The 27,707-nt window shown below is 42.8% G+C and overlaps 1 protein-coding gene across 1 annotated transcript in view; it reads right to left on the bottom strand.

The window, feature by feature from the left end:
• The window catches only part of LOC137616077 (toll-like receptor 2), a 163,931-nt gene that overhangs the window by 129,499 nt on the left and 6,725 nt on the right, over window positions 1–27,707 (bottom strand). The window contains exons 2-3 of the mRNA XM_068345787.1: window positions 2,832–3,084; window positions 2,454–2,597 (exon numbers count right to left, since the gene is read on the bottom strand). Coding sequence (XP_068201888.1) covers window positions 2,454–2,597; window positions 2,832–3,084 — 397 coding nt within the window. The remainder of the gene's footprint in view (window positions 1–2,453; window positions 2,598–2,831; window positions 3,085–27,707) is intronic.

Genomic DNA, 27,707 nt, shown 5'->3' with positions numbered 1-27,707 from the left:
CTCTCCTTTTAACAACCTTCCATTTCCATCTTTCACTGTCTCTTCAATTCTTGAACCAGCCTTCCTTACTCTCTTCACTTCTTTCCAAAACTTCTTATTCTCTTCATATGAATGGCCCAATCCCTGACCCCAACTCAGGTCAGCTGCCCTCTTTGCCTCACTTACCTTACGCTTTACTTCCACATTTTTCTCTTTATATCTTTCATAATTCTCTACACTATTACTATGCAGACATTCTTCAAAAGCCCTCTTTTTCTCTTCCACTTTTACCTTCACTTCATTCCACCATTCATTGCCCTTCCTCACGCTGCCTCCAACAAACTTCTTGCAGCACACATCACTTGCAATCCCAACAAAATTTTCTTTTACTAAATTCTACTCCTCTAAATTACCAGTTTCTCTTACTTTCACTTCGTCATATGCCATTTTCCACCTTTCTTGATATTTACTTTTTATTAGCTCTTCAACCCTCATTAGCTCCCTTTTACATCCACCTACTCTATTCCCCCACTCTTTTGCTACAACTAATTTTCCTTCCACCAAAAAATGATCAGACATACCGTTAGCCATACCCCTAAACACGTGCACGTCTTTCAATCTTCCAAACATTCTTTTAGTTATCAACACATAATTCATTAACGCCCCTTCTACCCCTCTTCCATTTGCCACTCTTACCCATATATACTTGTTTTTATCTTTCTTTTTGAAAAAGCTAGAACTTATCACCATCTCTCACTCAACACATATCTACCAGTCTCTCACCACTCTCATTTTCACCTGGTACGCCATACTTCCCAATGACACCTTCTACATCTCCAGCGCCCATTCTAGAATTTAAGTCACCCATGACAACTACATAATTCCTTCTAACCAGTCCTTCTACACACCTAGTTAATTCATTCCGGAACTCATTCCGCTCTTCTTCACTTTTCTCACAACCTGGCCCATACGCACTGACAAAAGCCCAACGTTCCCTACCCAACCTAACCCTTACGCAGATTAACGTAGATGATATCTCCTTCCATTCCTTTACTTTACCTGTCATCCATTCACTCATCAATAAAACCACACCTTCTTTTGCTCTTCCCCTTTCAATCCTAGACACTCAACCAGACATTTCACCAAACATCACTTCACCTTTCCCTTTTATCCTTGTCTCACACAAAGCTAATATATCCATCCTTCTATACCTAAACATACTTCCAATCTCACATCTTTTACTCTCTATCGTATTACATCCACGGATATTCAAACACCCCAAAACTAGAGTGTGGGGAGCAGTCACTCTCCTCCCAGCTCCCCCTCTTTGATGTCTAACAGGATTATATTCCCAGTCCCCTCGTCCCGTCAATATTGTACAGAGTAATATTCAATGAAATAATCAAATAAAGCCAATACTGTACAAGGTAAGATTAAATGAAATAATCAAATTAAGTCAATACTGTTCAAGGTAAGATTCAATGAAATAATCAAATAAAGTCTATACTGTTCAAGGTAATATTCAATGAAATAATCAAATAAAGTCAATACTGTATAAAGTAATATTCAATGAAATAATCAAATTAAGTTAATGCTGTACAAGGTAAGATTCAATGAAATAATCAAATTAAGTCAATACTGTAGATGGGAAGATTAAATGAAATGGTCAGATTAAGTCAATCTTGTACAAGGCAAGATTCAATGAAATAATCAAATTAAGTCAATGCTGTACAAGGTAAGATTCAATGAAATAATCAAATTAAGTTAAAATACTCTGCAAGGGAAGATTCAATGAAATAATCAAATTAAGTCAATACTGCACAAGGTGAGATTCAATGAAATAATCAAATTAAGTCAATCCTGTACAAGGTAAGAGTCTATGAAATAATGAAATTAAGTCAATCTTGTACAAGGTAAAATTCAATGAAATAATCAAATTAAGTCAATACTGTACAAGGTAAGATTCAATGAAATTGTCAAATCAAGTTAATACTGTACAAGGGAAGATAATCAAATTAAGTTAATACTGTACAAGGTCAAGTGAGGTAACAGAAAACTATCGTTTTATGACTGATAGGCTACGCAGTTGTGTAAAATTTTCAAGATGAAAAACTCATTACCTTGTTATTATATTCCAACTTCCATTATGAACTTTATGGACCTGGTGGTAACACCTTAGTCTAGTAATTGTGATCCGATTTTGATTCTAGTAAGTGGCAGAAGTTTAATTACTGTTTTACATCTGTGTGCGATGACTTACATCATATTCACCATGGATAATCTTGATTAGTTTCCATCACTCAGGCCATTGTCAAGGTGCTCTAAGTATTTAGGTGCCAACATCCACCAAAATATCTGTGGTATATCTCTATTTCTAAATCTTAAAACATTTTATTTAAATTTGTCGAAGTAAGGGAGACTATGACTTAACTTCTTAATTCAGATTACATATTAATTTATGTACATATTCATACCTGAAGGTCAGACGGAATAATGATTTTGATGAGATTAGCTTCCCTTATTTTGAGAGACTCCAGATTAAGCTGTCCATAATCTCGATGGTAATCAAAGCTATCTCCAACATGCTCTATTTCAACTTCAAAAAAACCAGTTTCATTCTGAAAAAAATATATAATAAAAGCTTTCAATTAGTTATGAAACACAGAATAACTATTCTATTGGGACGGAAGATCCGTTACAGATATAGTATTTTCTATGTAATATATGTATGAAATATTTGCTTTTAGCTAAGGGGACGACTAATGTCATTAAGAGAAAAATATAGGAAATTAAGAACCTTTTATTAACCAAAGAATACAAACAAACTTTAAATCTGTAAGTAAATAACACACCTTTGTTAAATATTCATTGAATGATGAAACGTCAGGGCACCTAAGGCTAGACCTGGCACGAGAGCAACTGTTTGTGTCATTTTTTTCGCCACCTTCCACCGATTTCTCCGTCAGTGGGTTTTCTAATCCTGATGATTCTCCATTTGAATCTGACTCTGAACTTGTGGCATCCTTAATATTACCATGACAGACTACAAAAAATATTGTAACCATTAAGTATAGGTGCATTTTTACGGAGCTAAATTTGACGAGCCTGAAAAATAGCAAGTATATGTAAGAAATTGAGTATATGAATAAATATTATACAAGATAATCAATGATGGACTCATTAATATATACCCACATAAAAGGTTTCATAAAGATATACCACTAAGAAAACGCACAATGTATATTAAATTGGGCGAAGTTATAGAAAAAGGTTCCCAACATTAGGTACACGTACCTTCAGGGGTACATTGAATATGAGAGAATTAGCCAGCCCTGTGCAATACATAATGTAATCTGCATTAAGATTGAATAACAGAATTATACCTCAATATCCATTTCATTGTTACCCTTTTTGGGCTCGAGCTATGTCATCCTTATGGAAGTTCCCTCTGGCTGCTTCCTACTATATAATATTTCTGCGATTGATATTATAAGAGAATTTCCATCAGGTATCACGAGGTTCTACGCCCCGTAACGACTATCCGAAGATATCGTGTATAAATCAGGGACGTATCCTAAGATAACCATAGATATCGTTACCCTTTTTTCAATCTCATTTTAGGGGTACAAGGAAATATTTAAAAATACCAAGGAATACATTAGAAAATAAGGATTGGGAGCCAATTATAAAATATACACCAAAGTAAATAAGGATACTAAAGCTAGCTGTCGTTGGGTATACTACATTATTACCACATTCTGTTAGTGGATTTCTACAATACTTTATATCTTGTATTTATGACATAGAATATATAGATACTTGTGTTGCAAGGGAACTATTTTAAATGCTCTTTCCTTAAACCGTATCTGTATCTGTAAAAAGTGTTACGCACAAGCAGCTTCTGTTTTATCGCCCATAAATTATCCAAGTTTGTATGTACATTCGAACACAGGAATTACTGGTATATCTTGCTCTAAAAAAGTGCACCCCGCCACACCCGTCCTAAAAGGAGAGTTGCTGCGTTTAGCACCGCTCACCACCTTTGCTATCTCTTTTAACGCTATCTGATTGATTACACGCCGCGAAGTCTGGATGTAACAGGGTGAACTTCTCCAGAGCGAGGTGTGACAAGGACCCCTATGTCTGCTTGTACAATAAACCAAAACCAATATATTTTCATAAAACTTTCGCCCCCCCCTCCCACATCCAGTAATTCTCTTATTTTGGGGACAGAAAATCTTAATTGACATCCTGTCCCCTTTCCTTCCAGTGATCCCTTCTTTGAAATTACCCCTTCATTCTTAAGTCCTAATGCATACCAAGAGATTCAAAGCATTCACCTATATTTGCCTATGCTCCATATTTTTCATCCCTCAATTCTCCTTACCTTACAACACTCCCCCCACTCTCTCTCTCTCTCTCTCTCTCTCTCTCTCTCTCTCTCTCTCTCTCTCTCTCTCTCTCTCTCTCTCTCTTTGTTGAATAAAGAGAGCTTGCGCGATGCTATGAAGTGGTGGGCGATGGCGGCGGGGAGTTTTTTCCAACCTGATAAGTTAAACCACGCCGCCAAGACCAGCTCTGAGCATCCAGACTAGGACAGGACCACTATTAACGCTTCTTCTTCTACGTCTATTAGCGTGCTCTTTTCCAATTCGTATGGGGTAACACGGTTGCCTTCTTTTAAAGGACTCTGCTTTGGCTTTTGGCGTGGACCGTAGTCCCAACCAGATGCCCTGCCTGTCATCATGTAGACACCAGTAGTGTATGTTTGTGTTGTACCAGCCACCATCGCCTTCCTCCCAGCAGCGAGGAGTCATGGCGTGGTTAGGTCAACAGTTCGAGATGTGTGAGGTGTCTGTTATGTTTTTAGGTGTTGGAATGGCTTCTACATTTTCCTATTTCTGTTTTTCCCTTTTTCTCGACCCTTCTATCCAGACTTTCAACTTTCAATCTCTCCTGGCTTAAATAAAGAAAGAAGTAAGAAAAAATGAAAATATAAAATATTAAGGGATTTTGAGCGAAGCGAAAAATCTATTTTTGGGTGAGATAGCCTTGTCGTCCTGATGGAAGTTCCTATAGGGTAGCTTCCTTGGGTATATTTGACTACGGTGATATTCCCAGAGAATTTACCTTAAGGTATCCAGAATTCTAATTCCTGGAGCGAATATCCCTAATTTAATTTAACCAGGGATATCGCATAATATCAGAGGACGTATTCTTGACACGCCACATAGCAATCTACACCCCAAACAGAATTAACACTTCGAAGGGGTCAAGTGGCAAGAAAATGAAAAACGAAAATGAAAGGAGAGCCGCTAGCAAGGCATCTCTCCTATCTCGCTTCGAGTGCGAGCATAGCGCCACTGACGGCGCCATCTGTATTCCTTGTAGCGATACATGAGGTGCTACAGATACTGTATATAGGGAGGGGTCCTATAGCCCTTTTTGAGAAAAAGGAAGGGCTATCTCACCCAAAAATAGATTTTTCGGTTTTCTCAAAATCCGTTTTTTGGGCTCAGGCCATGTCGTCCTGATGGAAGTATACCAGAGCATTACTGTATCTATGGATTCTCAAAACGTGCCGTACTCTCAAGAAGGTATTTCCCGGTCAGCCTAGACCTAGAGACCTAAGATGTTACTGTCATACATCAATTCATCTAAACATAGACTATGTTAGTGTTTCCTGCCACCTACAGGGAAGAGTCATACTAGACTCTGGAAAAAGTCTCGAGGAGTACATATACCTTTGTATGAATAACAGACAAGCCAATATAGTGGTCTCACCCTATATTATGTAAAGCAAAGTTTGTAGAAGAACCTCTTGTGTCGATATGAAATACCGACAAGTCCCCCGTTCTATTACTACAGTAGATTGAACAAAGGTTTCTATCTGGATAGGAAGAAATCTGAATATCCGCCACCGTCCCTAAAGGGATTGAAATCCTCCCTACTAGGGGGAAGCATAAACCAATGAAAGTTTGCTTGCAGTCAGGAACAATCTATTAGGATTATTCATGTTAAAATTATAAATAGTTTAAGTAATGCTAAAACATTTTCTAGTAAAATGACACAGGCGAATGAGACGCAAGGTTCACAAAAACTAGTTTATTGACAATCAATAAAATAAAAACAGGTTAATCAGCAATTATATAAGTATAAGAAGAGGATAACCAACAAATAAGCATAAGGATCATAGTAAGCAGAAAAATTGTTTATCTGAAAAGAAAGAACATAAGTGCCACTTTTAATACCGAGATATTAAAGTCATAAAAGTCTGTCTTAGTATTCAATCACACTGGCGTTGGAAATGCTTGGCACACGTGTCTGCACTTATGCTAGGTTCACCTTTGATTATGGAACAATCAACGAGGACACCTTAGTGACCTAACACTTAGTCTGTAGAACAGTCCGTGACTACATACCCACTCTAGAATTAATCGTCCCAATTAATTTCGCTGTTCCTCGCAGAGTTAGACAGTAGGTTTGACGACACTACCCACTGCTACCACAGACCTCTTCAGTTGCTCCACTTGCTTCGCATAGTGTCTAAAGAATACTCTGGAAGACTTCCAGCCAGTGTATGAGCGTAGATGTTCGAAATCCATGTTATTGAAGAAATTTATGGACGAGGCAACTTTCCTCGAATCGTGACCTGCTGGTGTACTATCTCGATCCGCTCTGCGAATAAAATAGGTGATTTTCGCCCTTAGTTGTTTCAGAAATAAATTTGAAACTGATGTTTCTCCCCTAAACAGCTGACCTCCCCTAAAGTCTGAAGTTCTACGAAGATAGACCTTTAAGCATTCCACTGGACATAGAGATGCATCTTCTTTCAGAGGGCAGATTCTCCAGGGACCCCACCTGTTGGTGGGTAGCTCTTTCTTGGCAAGAAACATTGGGTCTGGAAAAAGGTTCAGTTCTCCCCCATCTAAGAACTGAACACGACCTTCCTCTCTCGAGAGGGCTACTATTTCACTAACTCTAGCCCCGGAAGCGAGTGCGAACAGAAATATAACTTTTTGGGTCAAATCCTTTAAAGCACACTCCTCATTGTTCATCAGCGAAGCGAAATGAAAAACCTTATCCAGAGACCATGAAATGGGTTTCGGAGGTGCTGATGGTCTGAGCCTAGCACAGGCCTTCGGAATTTTGTTAAAAATGTCGTTAGAGAGGTCGACCTGGAAGGCATATAGAATAGGTCTTGTCAAGGCGGACTTGCACGTCGATATCGTGTTGGCTGCTAAGTCTTGACCATGGAGGTGAATGAAGAATGATAAGCAGAAGTCTGTCGAGATCTTTTGTGGATTCTTCGCCTTGACAAAGGACACCCACTTCCTCCAAGATAACTCATATTGTCTTCTAGTGGATTTAGACTTATATTCTTCTAAAAAGTCTATACTGTCTTTTGATATCCCAAAACGCTTTCTCACCGCTAGGGAGAGAAAATCATGAGCTGTAGGTTTTGGGTTTTCAGTGATGAAGAGCAGACAGCCGACTTCTGAACTCGCTGAGTCAAAACTGGATCCGGTAGCGGTAGAAACTTCAGCCGTAGTTCTAATGCCAGAGGGAACCATACGCTGTTCGGCCACTTGTGAGCCACTACTGCCGCTTTTCCCTTGAAAGATCTCAGTTTTTCGAGGACCCTCAATAGAAGGTTGTGAGGAGGGAACAGGAAAATCCCGGACCATCTGTTCCAGTCGAGGGACATGGTATCCACTGCCTCCGCTAGGGGATCCTCGTACGGGGACACGTAGAGAGGTAACTTCTTGTTGTCTTTCGTCGCAAAGAGGTCTATCTGCAGTTCTGGGACTTGATTCAAGATGAAGGAGAATGATCCTGCGTCTAGGGACCATTTTGACTCTATCGGCGTGAGCCTGGATAGAGCGTCCGCCATCACATTGCGAGCCCCTTGAAGGTGAACTGCTGACAAGTGCCATCTCTTCTTCTCCACTAGCCGGAAGATGGCCAACATCACTTGGTTGATTTGAGGTGACCTCGATCCTTGTCGATTCAGGCATCTCACTATCACCTCGCTGTCTAGTACCAATCTTATGTGGATCGAGCGGCAAGGGGAGACTTTCTTCAATGTAAGAAGTACTGCCATGGCTTCCAGAAAGTTTATGTGGAATTTCTTGAATAGGTTGGACCAGGTTCCTTTGGCCTTCTTCCAGTAAGAATGACCTCCCCATCCCTCCTTCGAGGGGTCTGTATGAATAGTCATAGAGGGGGGAGGAGGCAGGCAGGAGAAGCACCGATTTCTTCAGTTGTTTGACTTTGGACCATGGCTTGAGAAGCGTTCGCAGACGAGTCGGCACTGGTCTTATGAGATCTCTTCGCACGTTTGATGCATATCTTCTCCAAACTCCGGTTGCATCCTTTAGCTGTGCTCTTAGCACTGGGTCTGTTACTGAGGCAAACTGGAGAGAGCCCAGCACTCTCTCCTGTTCGCGTCATGATATCCTTTTGGAATCCAGAAGTCTCTTGACAGAACCTGCTATTTCCCTCCTCTTCTTTACAGGGATAGAAAGTTGGTGTGACAGTAAGTCCCAGTGGATTCCCAGCCACTTAAACTTTTGAGATGGAGAAAGCCGAGACTTTTTTCTGTTGATCTTGAAACCTAGATGTTCCAGGAACTGGATCACCTGTTGGGATACCTGCATGCACTCTGTCTTGGATGCTGCTCACACCAGCCAGTCGTCCAGGTAGGCCACTACTTAGATTCCCTTTAGGCGTAATTGCTTGAGAGCTGCGTTCGCCAGCTTCATGAAGATCCTTGGGGCTATGTTTAGCCCGAATGGCATGGCTCTGAAGGCGTAGAGTCTTCGTTGTAGCTTGAATCCTAGGTAAGAGGAGAGTTGACGATTGATTGGGATGTGCCAATAAGCATCTGACAAGTCTATGGAGATGGTAAATGCCCGCTTGGGCAGTAAGGTCCTTATGCGTTGCAGTGTTAGCATCTTGAACTTGTAGTTCACTATGAACTTGTTGAGTGGCGACAAGTTCAGAATGACACTGAGTTTTTCTGAGTCCTTCTTTGGAACACAAAACAGCCTTCCTCTGAACTTGATGGACTTTACCCTTCGGATTAGTCTTTTCTCCAAGAGTTTTCGAATGTATTCTTCCAGAACGGGGGTAGAGTGTTGGAAGAATTGTTGGAACGGAGGTGGAGTGCTGTGACAGCTCCACCCCATTCCATTCTTGATTAGGCTGTGGGCCCAGGGATCGAAGGTCCAACGATCCCGAAAGGGATGAAGTCTCCCTCCTACCGGAAGCATTTCACTTCTGCTGCTGTTGACCTGAGGCCTTGCCTCCTTGACCGCGACCTCCCCTGAACCCCCTTCCCCTTGAGGGGGGTTTAGACGAACCTCTGGCTGATCCTCTAGCTCTTGCTCGAAAGGTAGTAGACTGCCCTTCGAATGCTGGGTTAAATGCCGGAGACTGTGCTGTCACGGCTTGGGGTACCCACTGGTACGTGGTCGGGGTTTGCGCCACCATCTGGGGCACTGCGGTCACAGGAAGTTGCTGCTGTTGCTGTCTGTACTGCTTGGCTGGCCGAGAGGGTAGCCTAGGCTTCTTAGTCTTCCTCTTTGGTTGGGGACCCTCATCCGGGGAAGACTTTCGTTTAAGAGATAGGCCCCACTTCTGCAGAAGGTTTCTATTTTCTGTGGCGGCCTTATCCACTACCTCTTTGACCGCTTCACTAGGGAAGAGGTCTTTACCCCAAATGCAGGAGGAGATTAGTTTCCTTGGCTCGTACCTCACCACAGCCGAGGCGAACACGAACTCCCTACAAGCTCTCTTAGCTTTGACGAAGCTGTATAGGTCCTTCGTCACTGTGGCCAGATGTGTTTTGGCCACTACCATAAACATCTCTTGAGCCTTGGGGTCACTTGCCATCGTCTCTAGAGTCGTTTGCAGAGACACTGAGGCGGCAAGTCTCTCTTTTGTCTCTTGCTCCCTACGCAAGAGAAAATCAGACAGCACAAGGGAAGGTCCTTCACGTTGAGCTTCTTCTGGGGCCCACTTGATGCTGCAAGTCTTCGCATCTCCAACTTCATTGCAGCCGCCTTCTCCTTATTTTCTTTCCGCATCTGCTGGATCATTCCAAAGATGGAAGAAAGAGTCCTTCCCAGATCCTCTGGGATAGCAGACGATGTTGAGGGAACAGGTTCAGGGGCCTGAACCAGAGTAGCCGACTCCTCGTCGAATTCTTCCTCATCATTGTCCTGAGCCTGGGTCAGCTCCTCTTCCTGGTTTTCTGCCAGAAGGTCTTTTTCAGTGTACTCGGACACCTCAGACATCCTATTGTCCAGTTGGATGTCTTGTAGGGCGTCCGAGACTTCAGAATCCACCAGAATCTGAACCAGAGGTATCTCCGCTTGAGGCTGGGGAATCACCTCATCTGCTGATGCCTTGGGGAAAAGGTTAGCCCTCATCTTTTCGCTTGGAAGATAGGAGCCAGAAGTAATGTTCTGGAAGCCCCTCACCCAGGTTCGAAGCTTCTTCCTCGCTGCGTCCCTTGACTCCGCCGACTTAGGGGCGTCAAACGCCTCGGTAATCAGGTTAGTGCAAATTGTACATACCTGCGGGTCCCAATACCGGAGATCACCTTTGGAGACTGCGCATGCTGCTTGCCTCCTACACAAATCATGTCCGCAGAAGTTCTTGCTGCGGACGTTGCAAAATAAACTCCCACACTTCAGATGGTCCTCCTATAAAGAGAAGAAACTCCATGAGTATCAAGAGAACAACGTATCACTGGATAACTAATGTTAAGTATATACAGCTTAAAGTAACTAAGCTAGAAAGGAAAGAAGGAAAGACACACCCTTGTATTTCCTGCCCAGTCAATTGCTGTAACCTTCCAGATAATAAATTTTTTTATAGTTATTCTTATTCTAGAATAACCATTAGGGTATTTCAAAAGGAAAAAATAGGTGTAGCTCACACCAATATAAGTAATTTTAATATACTGGATAGTTTATAAAGAAAGAACTCAGTTTCTTCATCTGTACGGTTTCACAAAAGGCTGTACAAGACAACACAAGAGAGTTAGAAAAACTTAGTGTTATAATATATTCTATACTATAGTTTTTTCCATGCAATATATCCTATAGAGTAAAAATACTGGCTACTGTATATAATATAATGTGCCGGCCGGCACGTACCTTAAATTAGTTCCAAAGTGTACTGCCTTTAGACTATTGGGTGGAAGAGCGCTGGTTCAAATGTGTGTGCCGGTCGGCAACTTTAAATGATAGCACCCGGCTGCCAGCCGCTAATCGTAGCGGCCGGCAGATCTTATGGTGTGCTTCTGTTGCCGGCCGGCAATGGTATGCTACCAATGCCGGCCGGCAGTAGAAAAGAACCAGAGAACTTCCACCTGCCTGGCTGCCGGCCACTCAGGCCGGCAGTCGGGCTAGGGTACAAACACTAGAAGGGAAACAGAATGGATGTAAGGATATAAGACGGCACTGCCCTACAGCCGGCATCCAGAGAGAGTGAACATAAGGAAGGGGAGAATGTAAATTCAGGCTTCCTTCTATCCCATACCGCCTGGCTCTACAGACAGACATGGATGTGAGACCAAGGGAGGTCTGGGGAACACTCTACAGAAGTTAGGCCTTTGCCGGCCGGCAAGGGACTGACTCAGCTCCATATCTTAGCCTATACTAGGTACATATGTAGAACGACGGCCAAGAGATGTAATGGCTAGGCCATCACTAAGGAAAGGGGGGGAAGGGGGAAGAGGGTCCTACAAACCCTGCTTTAGTAATAGATCACCCCGCAGCCAAGAAAGCTCATCCTAGCCTTGGGGGAATCATGGGAGGGAGACCGGCAATACTTGCCATCTCCCTCAGTACTAAAACAAGGTTTGGTGTTGTTATTCACAGGGAAAGAAGAATCTTATCCTTCAAACCGAGCACAACAACACTGGACTAGTTTGCTAGATCACTAGAAGAAGGGATCATCCCATACAGAAACCTTCAGAAGTGGTCTAGGGAGGCTAAGCCTCCTGTGTCTGCCCTAGGCCTAGCAAAGGAATCTCATTCTCTAAGCTAGAAAGAAACAGACCCAGACTAAAAAACTCTGATGTCCTGCCCCTTCCTGAAGCCAGATTCTCTGGAAACAGGAAAGAACAGAAACACCCTAATATAGTTATATCTAAATATTTATTCAGATAAACAATTAGGGTTAAGCCCAAGGCTTAAACAGAGGGAAAAAGGCATTGCACTTATTCTCCAAGGGGAAAAGAGCAACCGGGGAGTGTGAGAAAGTATACTAGGGTTCCATAGGCACTAGCCTAGGTGGGAAGAGAATCAATTACCTGAATCACCGAAACTCTCTCGTATACGATCTTGGAAGAAATATCAACAATATCTTATATGTATAAAACTGCCTAAAGCTTCAATAAATTTTAAAACACTCGGAAATCTGAATATCATCCATGAAAGTACTAGGGCCAGACGTCTAGGCTACAAAGCCTAGCGTAGGCTAGGATCGGTAATTCATTCGCCGAAACAGAAATACTAATAGCATCATATAAAGAATTCCTATATAAAGCTAAATAGCTAAAATTATTAAAGCATAAGGGCCGGGAACGTCGTTCTAGCTAACTAAATGACTCATGCATGGCAAGCGACGGCGTCCAGGACGCCTCCGGTAGGCAACAGCTCTTGTAACCAAAATATCGCTATCGAATTATTTTAAAAACACCAAGAGCTTACATTTATACATAATACAGATAATACTCAACTTTCCCGAAGCAGAAGATTTATGAGTAAGCACAGGGAAAACATCGAGTTGTTGAGCTACGCAAAAAGGAATACAGATGGCGCCATCAGTGGCGCTATGCTCACACTCGAAGCAAGATAGGAGAGGTGCCTTGCTAGCGGCTCTCCTTTCATTCTCGTTTTTCGTTTTCTTGCCACTTGACCCCTTCGAAGTGTTAATTCTGTTCAGGATGTAGATTGCTATGTGGTGTGTCAAGAATACGTCCTCTGATATTATGCGATATCCCTGGTTAAATTTAATTAGGGATATTCGCTCCAGGAGTTAGAATTCTGGATACCTTAAGGTAAATTCTCTGGAAATATCACCGTAGTCATATATACCCAAGGAAGCTACCCTATAGGAACTTCCATCAGGACGACATGGCCTGAGCCCCAAAAAAATATTTAGATATGATGGCTATTTTTGGGCTCAAGCCATGACGTCCTGATGGAAGGTTCCTTCAGTAGCTTCCTTGGGTATATTTAACCGCTCAAGCCATGACGTCCTGATGGAAGGTTCCTTCAGTAGCTTCCTTGGGTATATTTAACTACAGTGGATATTCCCAGAGAATTAAACTAAAGGTTATCAAAGAATTCTAGCTTCTGGTGCCAGTACCCTAAAGGTTTCCCTCTAGGATATCGAATATCAACAGGGGACGTATGTATTAACATGCCACATAGCTATCTGCACCCCATATAGAGTTAACACTTCGATATGGAAAGGTGGTTGAGTAACTGGGGAGCCGTTCCACAGTTACACTCATCCGTGGCTGCTTTTGGTACTCGAGACGTAAACAAACGGGTGCCATTGTTAAATGACGTCACGTCCGTCCCCATCCTTTTGCCTGTAGCTTCTTTGCTAAGTAGGATTTTTCCAAGTGCTTTGTTTATCAGCTTACATCGCCGTTATGTCGCTACCTTCAGCCTCGCCTTCTTCTGGAAAGTTGAGTACCAGGTCCCAGTATTGTTTAAATAAGCTATAGCCGTAAAGTAACTTCTACTTTTCGTAAAATATTGTGTTTTGTGGCAGAGCTGTGCCGACACCGGACGCGCCATTTTATGGCGCTGCTGTTCATGTTGCATGCTTTATTTAGTTAGCCAGAACAGCCTTCTCCGGTCTTTTAACTAATTAATATTATTAGTTATTTAGTCTTCATAGCTAGGGAATCCTTATATCGTGTTTTAGCGCTCATCAGACTCGGTCGCTGTTCGACCCCATACTAGATCGCTAGCTTAGCCCCGGCTGGACAGCCTAGTGCTTGTTTTCATGCATGATATACCAGTGTTCCTAAGTTAAGTTATGAAGATTGTGGCATTATTAAACATACTATTTACTGTTATGTAAGTGTTTTCCCCTTCGGGGACCATATAAGGGACAGTGTATCATCTCCTCCTAACCTAATGTAGGAACCCTTATATGCTCCCTATTCCCCCTACCTGTGAGCATTCCCTCTGACAGACTTGCTTCCCCTTCTATATTTATCGCTTCTCTGCCTACCCTAAGGGAATGACCCTCCCTTAGGGTCGTGCCTGAGATAAGGAAGGGCCCTGCCCTTCCTCAGTTGCACCTGGTTGGGTTACTCCTTCCTCCCTGCAACTAGCGATGTGTCTTTCAAGCTTTCCTAGCCTAGGAGTTAGCCCTCCTACTCTAGGTTAAGCTCTGGGGGTTGACTCTGCCTTATTATAGTTTGAGACAGTACATTAGTACCGTTCTCGATCTGGGCTACCTAGCCTAGGTTAGGGAGCGTTCTCCCTTACCCTGGTGGCCGTTCTCATGCAGAGTCTCCTCTTTATAAAGACCCATTCTTCTCTCTCCCCACCTATCCCTTTGGTGTAGGCTTGCCTACACACTTCTGTCCTTAGTCCTACATCTCCTCCCTTGAGTGGAGTGGTAGGGCTAACATTGTTCTCCTGCTGAGCTGGCCGCTCTGGTACACATACCATTCATAGCGTTCTATGGGGGTGGTTGCCGGCGGCGGTCCTGCCGACGGGGAATTCCACCCCCCCCCCTCTTTGAGTGCCCTGTATCCCTTCCATGGGTTACCACAGGCACCAGGCCACCTGCCGGCTCCCTGCCTCCGGATGTTAGGAGTATCCACTCCTATCATGAGTGCACTCTCTCCGGAAGGATGCCGGAGGGGTATAGGATCTTACCCCTTCCATCCCTCCTTACCTTTCTCTCTTTCTATCCTGGTGCCGGTCCCTTGCCGCCTCTACTGCCGGCGATAACCGCCACTACCTCAGGTGACATTCTTTCATAAGATGCCTCCTCCCCCTCTAAGACGTCAACCTTCCGTGTGCCGGAAGTTGACGCCTTCCGTCGGCTTGCCGACGATGCCCCACCCTTCGTTTTACCTGGTAGCAGCCGGCCAACTTTCGGAGTCGGCCACCCGCATGCCAGCATTGATTGCCGGCAATCTAGGTATACGACAATCTAGGTATATGAATTGATCCAAGGCTCACCATACCGTCAGCCTTCGGCTGCCGGAGCTGCCGCCCCCTGCCGACGACGTGCCGCTGTGCTGGCGGTCGCCAATATGGTATTATCCTTATAGATACTCAGTGTGTCTGTCTTGATGCCTTCCACCCTGCAGGACCGGCCTCCGGTGTTCCGCCGGTCTGCCGGCACCTTCATGTGAAGTTAAGGGACATGCACCCCTTCCATGGCTGCCGGCAACATGCCGACAGTCAATATACTGCAGCCAGATGGCTTGGCCACTTACATATAGGTATTGTCATACCATCCAAGATTATGGCTATGCTGTTTGTTTGCACATTCCAATATTCCAGCATACTCTGTGTATCTTAGTGCAGTCGATTGCCAGAACCTACATTTAATAAGGGGTTTATCCTATACCCCTTCTCCCCAAGGGATCTGAGTGGTCTCAGACCCTATTACACTCTGTGGGCAATTTCTGTTAGAAGCCTAGCTTGGCTCATCCATATGGATTTCCCTCATTGTGACCTTCGGGCACAAAGGAATTGTCTACAGATAAGGTTACGGTAACCGGCTGGGCGGGATTCACAAGTATGTGTCTATCTACTTCCTTTCCTGCTCATTAATCTGAAGCATTAAAATGTTTTATAATTAAGTTATTCTTAATTTTAGATTAAGTTATCTTTAATTTTAGAGTGATGTAAGTCATTCTTATGCCTTCCATGTACTCATGATCTCTTTCTTTTACAGGAGGAGTATATGAAGTGTGAGAGTAACTTCTGCGGGGTGAAGCGCCCGGACTTCTACGGGCACAAGGCGTGCCGGACCCACACCCCCTGCGCCGCCAAGAAAGGCGACTTGAAGTATTGGGACCCGCAGAATTGTACAGTCTGCAAAAGGCCTTCTGCGGAGGCAAGGGACATTGCTAGGGAGAAGCTACGCAAATGGGTGAGTGGCTTCCAGAAAAACGTTATTGGACCGTATCTTCCCAACGAAGACTTGAGGGCCTTGCTTTTCCCAAAAGCATCGAAAGACTCAGTGGTCCCCCGTGATCAGATCCCCACCGTCCAGATCGTGGTGGAACCTGATGTCGTCATGGCTCAGTCCATGCGTGAGTGCCATCTTGATTCCGATAACGTGGAACGTACGTCGGAAGTGTCGGAAGGGACGGAGAGAAACCTCATGGGCGAGGAACTCGACTATGAGGAAGATCAGGTGGAATACCCTGATTCGGAGACCGAGGTCACTCCTGCTCCCCCAGCAACTCCTGCACCGTCCGAAGAACCTGTTCCTTCGACTTCTGCCACCCCGGACCCTCTTCCACAGGCTCCTCAAGAGGTCTTCAAGAGGTCTTGAAGCCCTCATGGAAAAGAAGCTACGAGAATCTCAGGAGCAATTCCGGACAACTCTCGTCAGCTTCAAGCAACCGAAAAGGATTTCGGTTAAGGACCTCCCTACCTGCTCGGAAGCTAACCCATGGATATACGCCGAGCATATGCCAATTACAACTGGCAAAATTTACATTAGTGAAAGAGTTGGCTCTATTTTGCTGGAAGAAATGGAGTTCTTCCCAAATTTCGAGGCTTAACCGGACTGTTACGTCCGGCTCAGGTCCGAACCAGCCTCAAAGAAGGAGACCAAACCAAAGGAAGTTATTGTGTTCGATCTCGCGAAGGCCTAAGCTATGTTAGCTCAGGCGGTGAAGAGTAGGGGTTTCACTAGCTCCAAGATGCCAGCGCTTAGTAAGAAGCATCCAACCTTCGATGCGCCAAATTCTGCGACCTTCCCCTTCATCGAAAAGGCCTTCACAGCGGTCATAAAGGCAGTGGAGGAAGGGAAAACTTGCCCTGCACTGGAGGAGTGCAGACCCTTCTCCATTACTCTTCCCCCCGATGATAGGCATTGGAAAGACATCCAGTCGACCTTCACGGTAGGGAAACTAGAGCCTGACGTAGCCGGTCGTCAATTTAATGAGGACCTCCCAAGACTGAACGATCACCTCTTCCGTAGGGAACAGGATACGAAGGAGAGACTTGCCGCGTCGCTGTCCCACCAGGTACAGCTTAAGCTCATGGCCAGGGATACTAGAGTCCCGGACTTTTATATGGTCCTAGCTAAGTCGCACTTGGCGACTGTAACCAAGGACCTATATAGCTTCACTAGGGCTCGCAGAGCCTGTCGTGAATTCGTGTTTGCTAACGCGACAGTGAAACACGAACCCCGGAGGCTGATTTCCTCCAATATCTGGGGCAAGTATCTCTTCCCATCTACCTTGGTGAAAGAGATTGTGGACAAAGCTGCCACGGAGAATAGGAACCTTCTCCATAAGTGTGGCATGTCCCAAAAGAGGAAGTCCTCTCAGGATGATGGCCCTCAGCCTAAGAGGAAGACTTCGAAGCCAAAACCCCAGCAACGTCAACAGAGACGACAGTTTCCGGGTCCCGCTACTCCCCAAGTGGCTACGCAGCCGCAACAGACCTTTCAGTTGGTCCCCCAACCGGTGGTGTCGCAGTCGCCGGTCTTCACCCCTGCATATGAGCAACACTCAACTACATTTCGTCCCAGAGGTAGGGGCTCAGGCAGAGGCTCCGGCAGAGATTCTTCTCGCCGTCCCTCCAGAGGCAGAGGAGGAAGGGGAGCTAGCGGCTGAGGTGGCAAACCCTCGGGACACCAGAAGCAATGATGTGCTTCCGGTGGGAGGAAGACTCCGCAAATTCCAGGATCGTTGGACCTTCGATCCCTGGGCACACAGCATCATCAAGAAGGGACTAGGCTGGAGGTGGACTCGACCACCCCCAGCCTTCCAGCAATTCTTCCAACAGTCAACACCCCTCCTGGAAGAATATGTCCTGGAACTCTTGAACAAGCAGGTGATCAGGAGGGTAAAGTCAACCAGGTTCCAAGGGAGACTATTTTGCGTTCCCAAGAAAGACTCCGACAAACTCAGAGTCATTCTAGACTTATCCCCTCTCAACAAGTTCATTGCGAACAACAAATTCAAGATGCTGACTCTACAACAAATAAGGACCCTTCTGCCTCAAAGGGCCTGCACGGTCTCCATAGACCTGGGGGATGCTTACTGGCATATTTCGATGAATCATTACGCTTCCTTCTACCTAGGATTTTGACTCCAAAGGAAAAGTTACGCCTTCAGGGCCATGCCCTTCGGGCTCAACGTGGCTCCACGGATCTTCATCAAGCTGGCTGACGCAATCGTCCAACAGCTCCGTCTTCAGGGCGTCCAAGTGATGGCCTACCTAGACGACTGGTTAGTCTGGGCATCATTGCCCGAAGATTGTGTAAGAGCCTGCAACAAGGTCTCCCAGTTCCTAGAGCATCTGGGCTTCAAGATAAACACTGAGAAATCTCGCCTCTCTCCAGCTCAGAAGTTCCAATGGTTGGGAATCCATTGGGATCTTCAGTCACACTGCCTTTCCATCCCACAGAAGAAAAGGAAGGAAATAGCAGGGTCTGTCAGAAGGCTTCTAAAATCCAAACGGATCTCAAGACTACAGCAGGAACAAGTTCTCGGCTCTCTACAGTTCGCCTCTGTGACAAACCCAATGCTTCGCGCATAGCTAAAGGATGCCGTGGGAGTCTGGAGACGTTTTGCATCCATCGCTCGAAGAGACCTCAAGAGACGGCTTCCAAACAGACTTCGCTTACTTTTAAAGCCGTGGTCGGAAGCAAAGGCCCTAAAAAGGTCCATTCCTCTTCAACACCTGCGTCCATCGATCAACATCCACACGGACGCTTCACTGGAGGGCTGGGAAGGTCACTCCCACCAACGACAGGTTCAAGGAACATGGTCTCCCCTATTCAAGACGTTTCACATCAACATCATGGAGGCCATGGCGGTTCTTCTCACCCTGAAGAAACTCTCCCCGCCTCCCTCGATCCACATTCGTCTGACTCTGGAGAACTCGGTGGTAGTCAGATGTCTTATTCGTCAGGGCTCGAGATCGCCCCAGATAAATCAGGTACTTTTTCCGATCTCTCGTTTGGCAGAAAAGAAGAAATGGCACCTGTCTGCAGTTCACCTACAAGGATTCCGCAACGTGTCGGCGGACGCTCTATCAAGGACAAATCCAATAGAGTCGGAATGGTCTCTAGACGCAAGGTCATTCTCCTTCATCTCTCACCAAGTCCCAGAACTTCAGATCGATCTCTTAGCGACGAGCGACAACAATCAACTTCCTCGATATGTGGCCCTGTACGAGGACCCCAAGGCAGAAGCAGTGGATGCTATGTCACTGGATTGGAGCAGATGGTCCAGGATATACCTGTTCCATCCTCCCAACCTTCTGATGAAAGTCCTCTCCAAACTGAGAACCTTCAAAGGGACAGCGGCCCTAGTGGCTCCCAAGTGGCCCCGGAGCAATTGGTACCATCTGGTCCTGGAGCTGAAGCCCACGCTGATCCCCCTACCGGGCCCAGTTCTCTCTCAACAAGTACAGAAGTCGACTGTCTTCGCTTCATCACTGAAAGTCAGGGACCTTCATCTCATGATTTTCTCTCCTTAGCCGCAAAGAAAAGGTTTGGAATCTTGAAGAAAAGCTTAGACTTCCTCGAGGAATACAAGACTGAATCTACAAGACAGCAATACGAATCTTCCTGGAGAAAGTGGGTCTCTTTCGTCAAGGCAAAAAATCCTGCGGAAATTGCCATTGATTTTTGTATGTCCTTCTTCATTCACCTTCATGGACAAGGCTTAGCGGCCAACACAATTTCCACCTGCAAATCGGCTTTGACTAGACCATTCCTGTACGCCTTCCAGATTGATTTGTCCAGTGATATCTTCAATAAACTACCAAAACCTATCTCCTGGTCCCTAGACAAGGTGCTCCATTTTGCCTCTAACCTGGACAACGATTCGTGCCCTCTGAAAGACTTGACTCAAAAAGTTATCTTCCTTTTTGCTCTCGCCTTGGGAGCCCGAGTCAGTGAAATAGTGGCATTATCAAGAGAAGAGGGTCATATCCTGTTCGCAGATACAGGAGACCTTACCCTCTTCCCTGATCCGACGTTTCTCGCTAAGAATGAACTACCCACCAAGAGATGGGGCCCTTGGAGAATCTGCCCCCTGAAGGAAGATGTCTCTCTATGCCCAGTGGAGAGTCTTAAGGTCTATCTTCGAAGAACTTCAGACTTCGGTGGAGGACAACTCTTCAAAGGAGAAACATCGGGTAGCGACCTGTCACTGAAACAACTAAGAGGGAAAATCACCAACTTCATTCGCAGAGCGGATCCTGACAGTACACCCGCAGGTCATGATCCTAGAAAAGTCGCGTCTTCTCTGAACTTCTTCCAGAGTATGGATTTCGAAAGCCTCAAGAGCTTCACAGGCTGGAAATCATCGCGCGTTTTCTTCAAGCACTACGCAAAACAAGTGCAAGAAATAAAGCATTTCGTGGTAGCCGCAGGTAGTGTTATGAAACCTGCTGTTTAACTCTGCATAGAATAGTGAGTTACTTGGGACTTTAACGCTACGGGTGCCTGTGTTGACCCTTTTGTGATACATAGTGATTTCATGGACACTTAGTGTTTCTAATAGACTGTTCTTACCAAGGTGAAATGTCATAGACTTTACATGAGTGCCACATGCCCTAGGGCATGATGTGTTTTCTTTGAAAAAGACTGACGTTCCTCTGGAACTTGTGTTTCTAAAAAGTAAAATTTCTTTTCAGATTCAAGATTGAAGTCTTTATTTTCTATGTACATTATTCTTTATTATTGTAAATAAACTCTATATTCATTATTGTAATTACTACCATAATGATCTGCAATCTTTGAAATAAAATGTCTGTTTTATTCCATGTGCGTCTCTCTCCGCTCCTACTCTTTATCAAGAAATATACGATTGTTATAGTTTCATTTACCCCTTTTTTCTCTAGATAATGAGAAGAATAATATATGTAATTATGTTATATGCTCACTCATGCCTTGATAATATTCCTATTCGAATATTAACCTTTGTCCTGCCTCCGAGACTAGATTTATCTCTCCTCCAGGGAGAGTAGTAAATGTTATTTACTTACCTATGCTTGATAATATTCCTACCTGAATATTAACCTTAGTCTTGTCTACGAGTCCGGCACGAACTCTCCGTAGGGTTAGTAGCTCTTCAATGATCGCTTCGAGATGTTCCTATTGTCCACCAGGACTTCCCTGCCAGGGGGGCAGGAACCTAGTTCATTATAGAATCTCTGGTAAGGACATGTCCTATACCTCTGTTCGAAGCCCTTGGCACTCACATAAAAAGGGGGAAAAATTCCACAATACATTAATTCTCTGGTACACTCCCATCAGGACGTCATGGCTTAAGCCCAAAAAACGGATTTTGAGCGAAGCGAAAAATCTATTTTTGGGTGAGATAGCCATGTACCCATAGCCATGACGTCCTGATGGACCCTCCCGTCTATTCTAGTTCAGCCTTTCAGGCCCCGCCCTGACCTGCTATATCATGGAGATTAGCAGAAGCTGGGCTCAGGATGAGGACGGACGTGACGTCATTTAACAATGGCGCCCGTTTGTTTACGTCTCGAGAACCAAAAGCAGCTACGGATGAGTGTAACTGTGGAACGGCTCCTCAGTTACTCAACCACCTTTCCATATTGAAGTGTTAACTCTTTATGGGGTGCAGATAGCTATGTGGCATGTTAATACATACGTCCCCTGTTGATATACGATATCCTAGAGGGAAACCTTTAAGGTACTCGCACCAGAAGTTAGAATTCTGTGATAACCTTTAGTTTAATTCTCTGTGAATATCCACTGTAGTTAAATATACCCAAGGAAGCTACTGAAGGAACCTTCCATCAGGACGTCATGGCTATCTCACCCAAAAATAGATTTTTCGCTTCGCTCAAAATCCGTTTTATCACTAGCCTATAGACATATAGACATTAAGGAGCTGACAGGTATCTCATGGGTCAGAGCAGAGGCTTTGGGACCTCTGCAAACAACGCTAAGAACTCGCTCACAGGTTTCGAGAGACTGGGACTGAGGAATGCCAGGGTCACAGGTTACGCAAGAATGGAATAGTGCTATTAGTGCCCCTCAAAGTACATTCCTAACATGTAATAACTGACCACTCCCTGTGACCGACTCCTAGCGAAATAGGCTCAACTGATGATGAATTTGACATAGCTTTTGTCCCTTGTTAGAGTCCTGGCTTGCTACTTCTTGGTAATATTTGGTAGTACATAAGAGTCGGGCTGTTCTTAGATGTCCAGAAATCCCAGTAATGGTTAGCCTTCCGTTGTCAATCCTGGCGAGAAAACAGACTTCTGCCTTGTGCTGCTCAGTTGAAAGCTGTTGCATGTTAGGGACAGCCCAACTTTGAGGAGACTTAACTGTTGGTTTTCGACCACTTATGGGAGATTAGGGACATAAAAGATGGAAAGTCCCCTATGATTAAGTGGATACGACAGCAGGTAGGTAACTATCAACCCCACCAATTTTTTTACACTAGTGGTCTCAAGGCCAGTAATTATAAAAGTTATTAGCAGAGATTTCCAAATAAATACTCATGAAATATCACAGAGAAATTAAAAATGAGGGAGAAACTGAAGTTAAAACACAAATGTGCAAAAGACCAAATAAACAAATGGTGTGTAGACTTGTAAGAAGGGTGGGCTGCAAACCTGCACCATAGTAGTGTATGTCTGTTCTGTCAGCAGGAACCAGAAATACAAAAATTTTAAAAGAAAAACCAAGAATTAAGAAAACAATTAATAGAGATCATGTCCATGGTCCAACAGTTATAGATAAGGAACAAAGAAGTCATAGATGATATGGTAGAAAATAAGATTAGTATCCAAGAAATACAAAATAAGGTAAACTCAAGGACAGTACTTAAAGAGGAAATAACCAACAGAAGCAGAGAGTTCATGAAAACCACTAGAGGAGGGGTAGCTAAGACAAAGAAGACTAAACAACAGCTTAGAAATGTAACTACCACCAAAAACAGATTCACCCCCATAGCAGAGGAAGAAGACGAGACTTTGTTAACTGGAGACTTTATGGTAAAGGACCAAGGAGAGCACTTCGGTCTCAAAAAGAGGAGAAAGGTCAGGTCCTATACAGGTGCCAACGCATTGAAGATAGAAGTAGTTGTTAGTAAAACTACAACAGGGAACAGGAAGACCGCTATTATTGTTCAGGCAACTGGAAATAACTTATTCCTAAGAAAGGATACTGCTGGCCAAACAGAATCTTTGGTTAAAAGGGTAGAAAAAAACTGTTGAAACTGGTAGAAACCAGACCAATAATACTATAGTTATAGGCCTTCTCCCGAGACTCAATGTCAGCCACTTCACCTAAGCAAGGCCATATACAAGAAAAAGAAAGTTAGATTTATAGATCTATGGAACACTTTCTACGACAAGAGAAAATTATACAAAAGAGACAGAATATATTCTAATGAAAAAGGCAAGAGAGTATACAGAAACCAACTTAATCTCAGCCTGTACAACTACTTAAATGCAGTAGACCAAGAAAAACTAGACCCTTAGAAAATCCTCCAGCAACAAAAAGAGTAAATTTGGCAGAAAACATGCAATGCAGATAAAGGTAACTCTATAGCACTAATCAATCACAGAAACTAGCAAAGCCACAGAAGAAGAGGAAAAAAGATAGAAAATTTCCCCAGAATGGCACAAGTCAATGCTCAGTCAGTTGGAAACAAAATGGCAATGATAGCTAGTGAGGAACTAGATGCCACAGGTATTACTGAGACCTGGAGTCAAAAAAAAAAAAAAAAAAAAAAAAAAGAAGGATTTTATTGGAGGACATGAAATCCAAAGTTTCAAGCTTTTCAAGAAGGATCGCCTTATCAAAGAGGTGGAGGAGTAATGCTCTATGGTAAAATTCATTTAAACCCCATAGAAATTAAATTTGAAGTGACAGGTGCAAATATTAACACCACAGGAAGAACATGTCCATACTAGTAATATACAGACCACCACAACAAACATAAGAAGAGGACGAGGAGCTGCATAGACAACTTGGAAAAAAAATAAACAATAAGCTAGCTGTCCTCATGGGAGATTCAAATCAGGTGTAAACTGGGACACCATGAATTCTACATCAAACACGGAGGGACATAGGCTACTAGAATGTGTCAACAATGAATTCCTCCATCAGTGGGTCGATAAACCAACTAGGGGAAACAACATACTAGATATTGTGCTAACAACAGAAGAAAATTTAGTATCCAGTGTTTCAGTAGACGAAATTATTGGCAAAAGTGATCACAAAATAGTAAGGTTCCAGGTAAATATCCTTCATCTAAAAGAAAGAATAAAATTATAAAAAAAGCTACACTACAGATGCAGTAACTGGATAAAAATGAGGGAAAATACCAAGAATTTAGAATACGACGAAAAAGAGAACATATATACACTATGGGACCCCTTTGCATAAATATATAAAGGAAAGAGATCTAAATGAATATCGCATACAAAAATTTTACCAAATGGAGCTCCACAATCTAAGTAGTTCCTCAGAGAAATAGCCAATGCAATAAGTAGAGAGAGGACACATAAATCTATGGGTCCAAAGCCTTCAATTCATGAAATTTCCGAGCCCAAGAAGTTAAGCCAAAAAGTAAATAAACTAGCTAGAAAGGCCAAGATCATTAAAGAGAAAAGGGTGGCTTCGGCTAGTAAAGAAAAACGATTTTTTTTGCATATTTGAACTGTAGAACACCAATCAAAAACAATAGCCCATTAAGAGACTAGGAGGGTAATCTTATAACAAATATGGGAAAAGCTTAATTGAGGAATACATATTTTGCAACTGTATTTACTATGGAAGAATCAACGACTCTCCCCGAACCAGCTATCAAATATGAAGGACCACAACCATTAAATAGAATTGCCTTTACAATGGATGATGTCAGAATGAAATTAAAAGGATTCAGTAAGTGCAAGGTACCAGGTCCTGATGATATTCATCCACGAGAGATTATAGAACTAGAAGAAGAGATAACCACACACTTTTACAAAAGAAAGGCACCAAAAGGATGGAAATTAGGAAATATTACTCCAATGTAAAAGAAGGGACCAAAAAAACCTGGTAACTACAGACCTGTGTGTCTAATTTCAGTGCATTGCAAAATTTCTTATTCAATTATAGTAGATTCAATAGAAGAACATAGAGAAAAATAGCCTTCTGATAGACAGCCAACATGGTTTTAGAAATAAAAGATTGTGTGACAAATCTTTCAGATTTTTTTCCACATGTTTAGCATTTATGACAAAAGCAGGCCAATAGAAATCATATATCAAAAGAGCAAATACTTGGAATAGACTTCCACTGGAAATAGTAAAAGGAACACGGTAAACGAGTTCAAGAATAAGTTAGACAAGATCTTAAGAACTTTTTAAATATTTCAAATAAATATCTCTACCAAAGAGCAAATGGAATCTCCATGGATGGACGGAAAAGTCTTTGAGGCATAAAAAATCCTTGTAACTCTCTCTGTAATTTTACTGTGGTATGGGATGTCATTATTTTTCAACTTTTGCCTATACCTGGGGATTTTCTTAAAATTCCCCCCCCCCCCCTCTCTCTCTCTCTCTCTCTCTCTCTCTCTCTCTCTCTCTCTCTCTCTCTCTCTCTCTCTCTCTCTCTACTAAGGAAGAAATAAATTATCAGATGGAAACAAATAATAGACCCACGAGACTCTATCCAGACCTACATACTTTTAGGGAAGAGCAAGAACAAGAAAAAAAAAAGATATAGTCTGCAATTTGCTGAAAAGAGGGAATTGCAGATTTGGAGAAAGATGCTATTACAAGCATCCAAAGATATGCCATAATTATGAAATGTATGGTAAATGTGCATATTTAGACGGATATGGAAACCAATGCAGAGATCTCCATCCAAAAATTTGCAAAAACCTAAAAGAAGAAAAAGGATGCAAATTCAACAAAAAATGTCTATATATGCATCCTGCAACCATGAATGAAAGTAAGAAAACTAAGCAAACAGAAAAGAAAAATGAAAGAAAAAGTGAAACAAAAAAAGACCCCAAAAACAAGCCATTATATACCGTGCTATGCACAAAAGGCCCCAAGATATGATGCCTTTCAACCCAAATATGCACAATTAGAGCCCAACTACAAAAAATGCATTTATAATGCTAGAGGTTGGTGCAGATATGGAGATAATTGCAGGTATATACACAAAAATAAATATGAAGGCGAAAGAGCAAATATAATAGAAAAGTTGGATTTTTTAATGGCAAAATTCCTGGATATGAAGAAGAGAACATCATATCAGAACAGGAAGGAAGCATGGGAAAATCCATATTACTAATATTAAATAATGGGGATGAAACACAAACCATAATAGTGATGAATGCACAGGGTTTAGTCACGAGTAACTCTAAAAGGAAAATAGAGTTCTTAGAAGAAATAACCCAAATTGAAAAAAATAGATGTATTAAATATAAGTGAAACATGGTATTCCCAAGAGACTGGTAGTGATGACCAGATAAAGGTTTTCCAATCATATAGATCGGACAGAACAAATAGGAATCAAGGGGGAACCGTAATATATGGAAGAGACATAAATCAAGGAAAAGTCTGTGAAAAATACAGCAACACAGAATTTGAATTGATTGCGGTAGAATTTGAATTTGAAAAACTAGTGAATATTATAGTTTACAGACCCCCAAATACTATTGAGTTTGACATAATAATAAAAAAAATAGATATATGTAGAAACCATACAGACTGGAATATACTCCTATCCGGAGATTTTAACTTTCCTTTCGTGGACTGAAAAGAACGGATAGAAGAAAGTGGTTGTATATATACCTATAAAAAATAGAGTAATAGTAGCGCAGAAGATAAGAAGGAATTTGAAAAGCTTCAAGATATGCTACTAGAACATAATATGCAACAAATAAACCGCATTCCAACAAGAAAGGAAAATGTCCTAGGTTTAGTATTCATGAATGAGGTGAATTATGTTAAAATTATAATAGTGTATAACACGGGAATTTCAGACCACCATGTCATAGAATTAATAGTCCATTCCAAAGCAAGTGATCGCAGAGGTAGTCAAAGCACAAAACGTTGGGAAGGATATGGAAAATATAATTCAGTAAGAATATAAAATGGTCAGAAATAAATGAAGAACTGAACAACGAATGGAAAAATGTATTCGTAAGTGATAATATACAGGTAAATACGGAAATACTATACAAAATACTGGAGAAAATTGTTGAAAAATATGTACCGAAAAAAAAAACAATAAACAACAGACATGCATACCAGGAGACAGAAGGATCTTATTTCAGAAAATTAGAAAGTGGAAGAAAAATCTTGCAAAAGAAAAAAATGTATGGAAAATGATGGAAATAAAGAGTAAGATATAAAATGCAGAGCAAAAGATTATACAATCGAAAGAAAATGAAAAAAGGGACTTAGAAGAAAGGACACTTTTAAATATAGAAAAAACCTCAAAGTACTTTACTCCTATGCAAAAATGATGAATAAAGGGAG

The sequence above is a fragment of the Palaemon carinicauda genome, chromosome 1, assembly GCF_036898095.1.
Source record: "Palaemon carinicauda isolate YSFRI2023 chromosome 1, ASM3689809v2, whole genome shotgun sequence".
Classification (NCBI taxonomy): Eukaryota; Metazoa; Arthropoda; class Malacostraca; order Decapoda; family Palaemonidae; genus Palaemon; species Palaemon carinicauda.
This window is presented reverse-complemented; position numbering and strand designations above follow the sequence as displayed.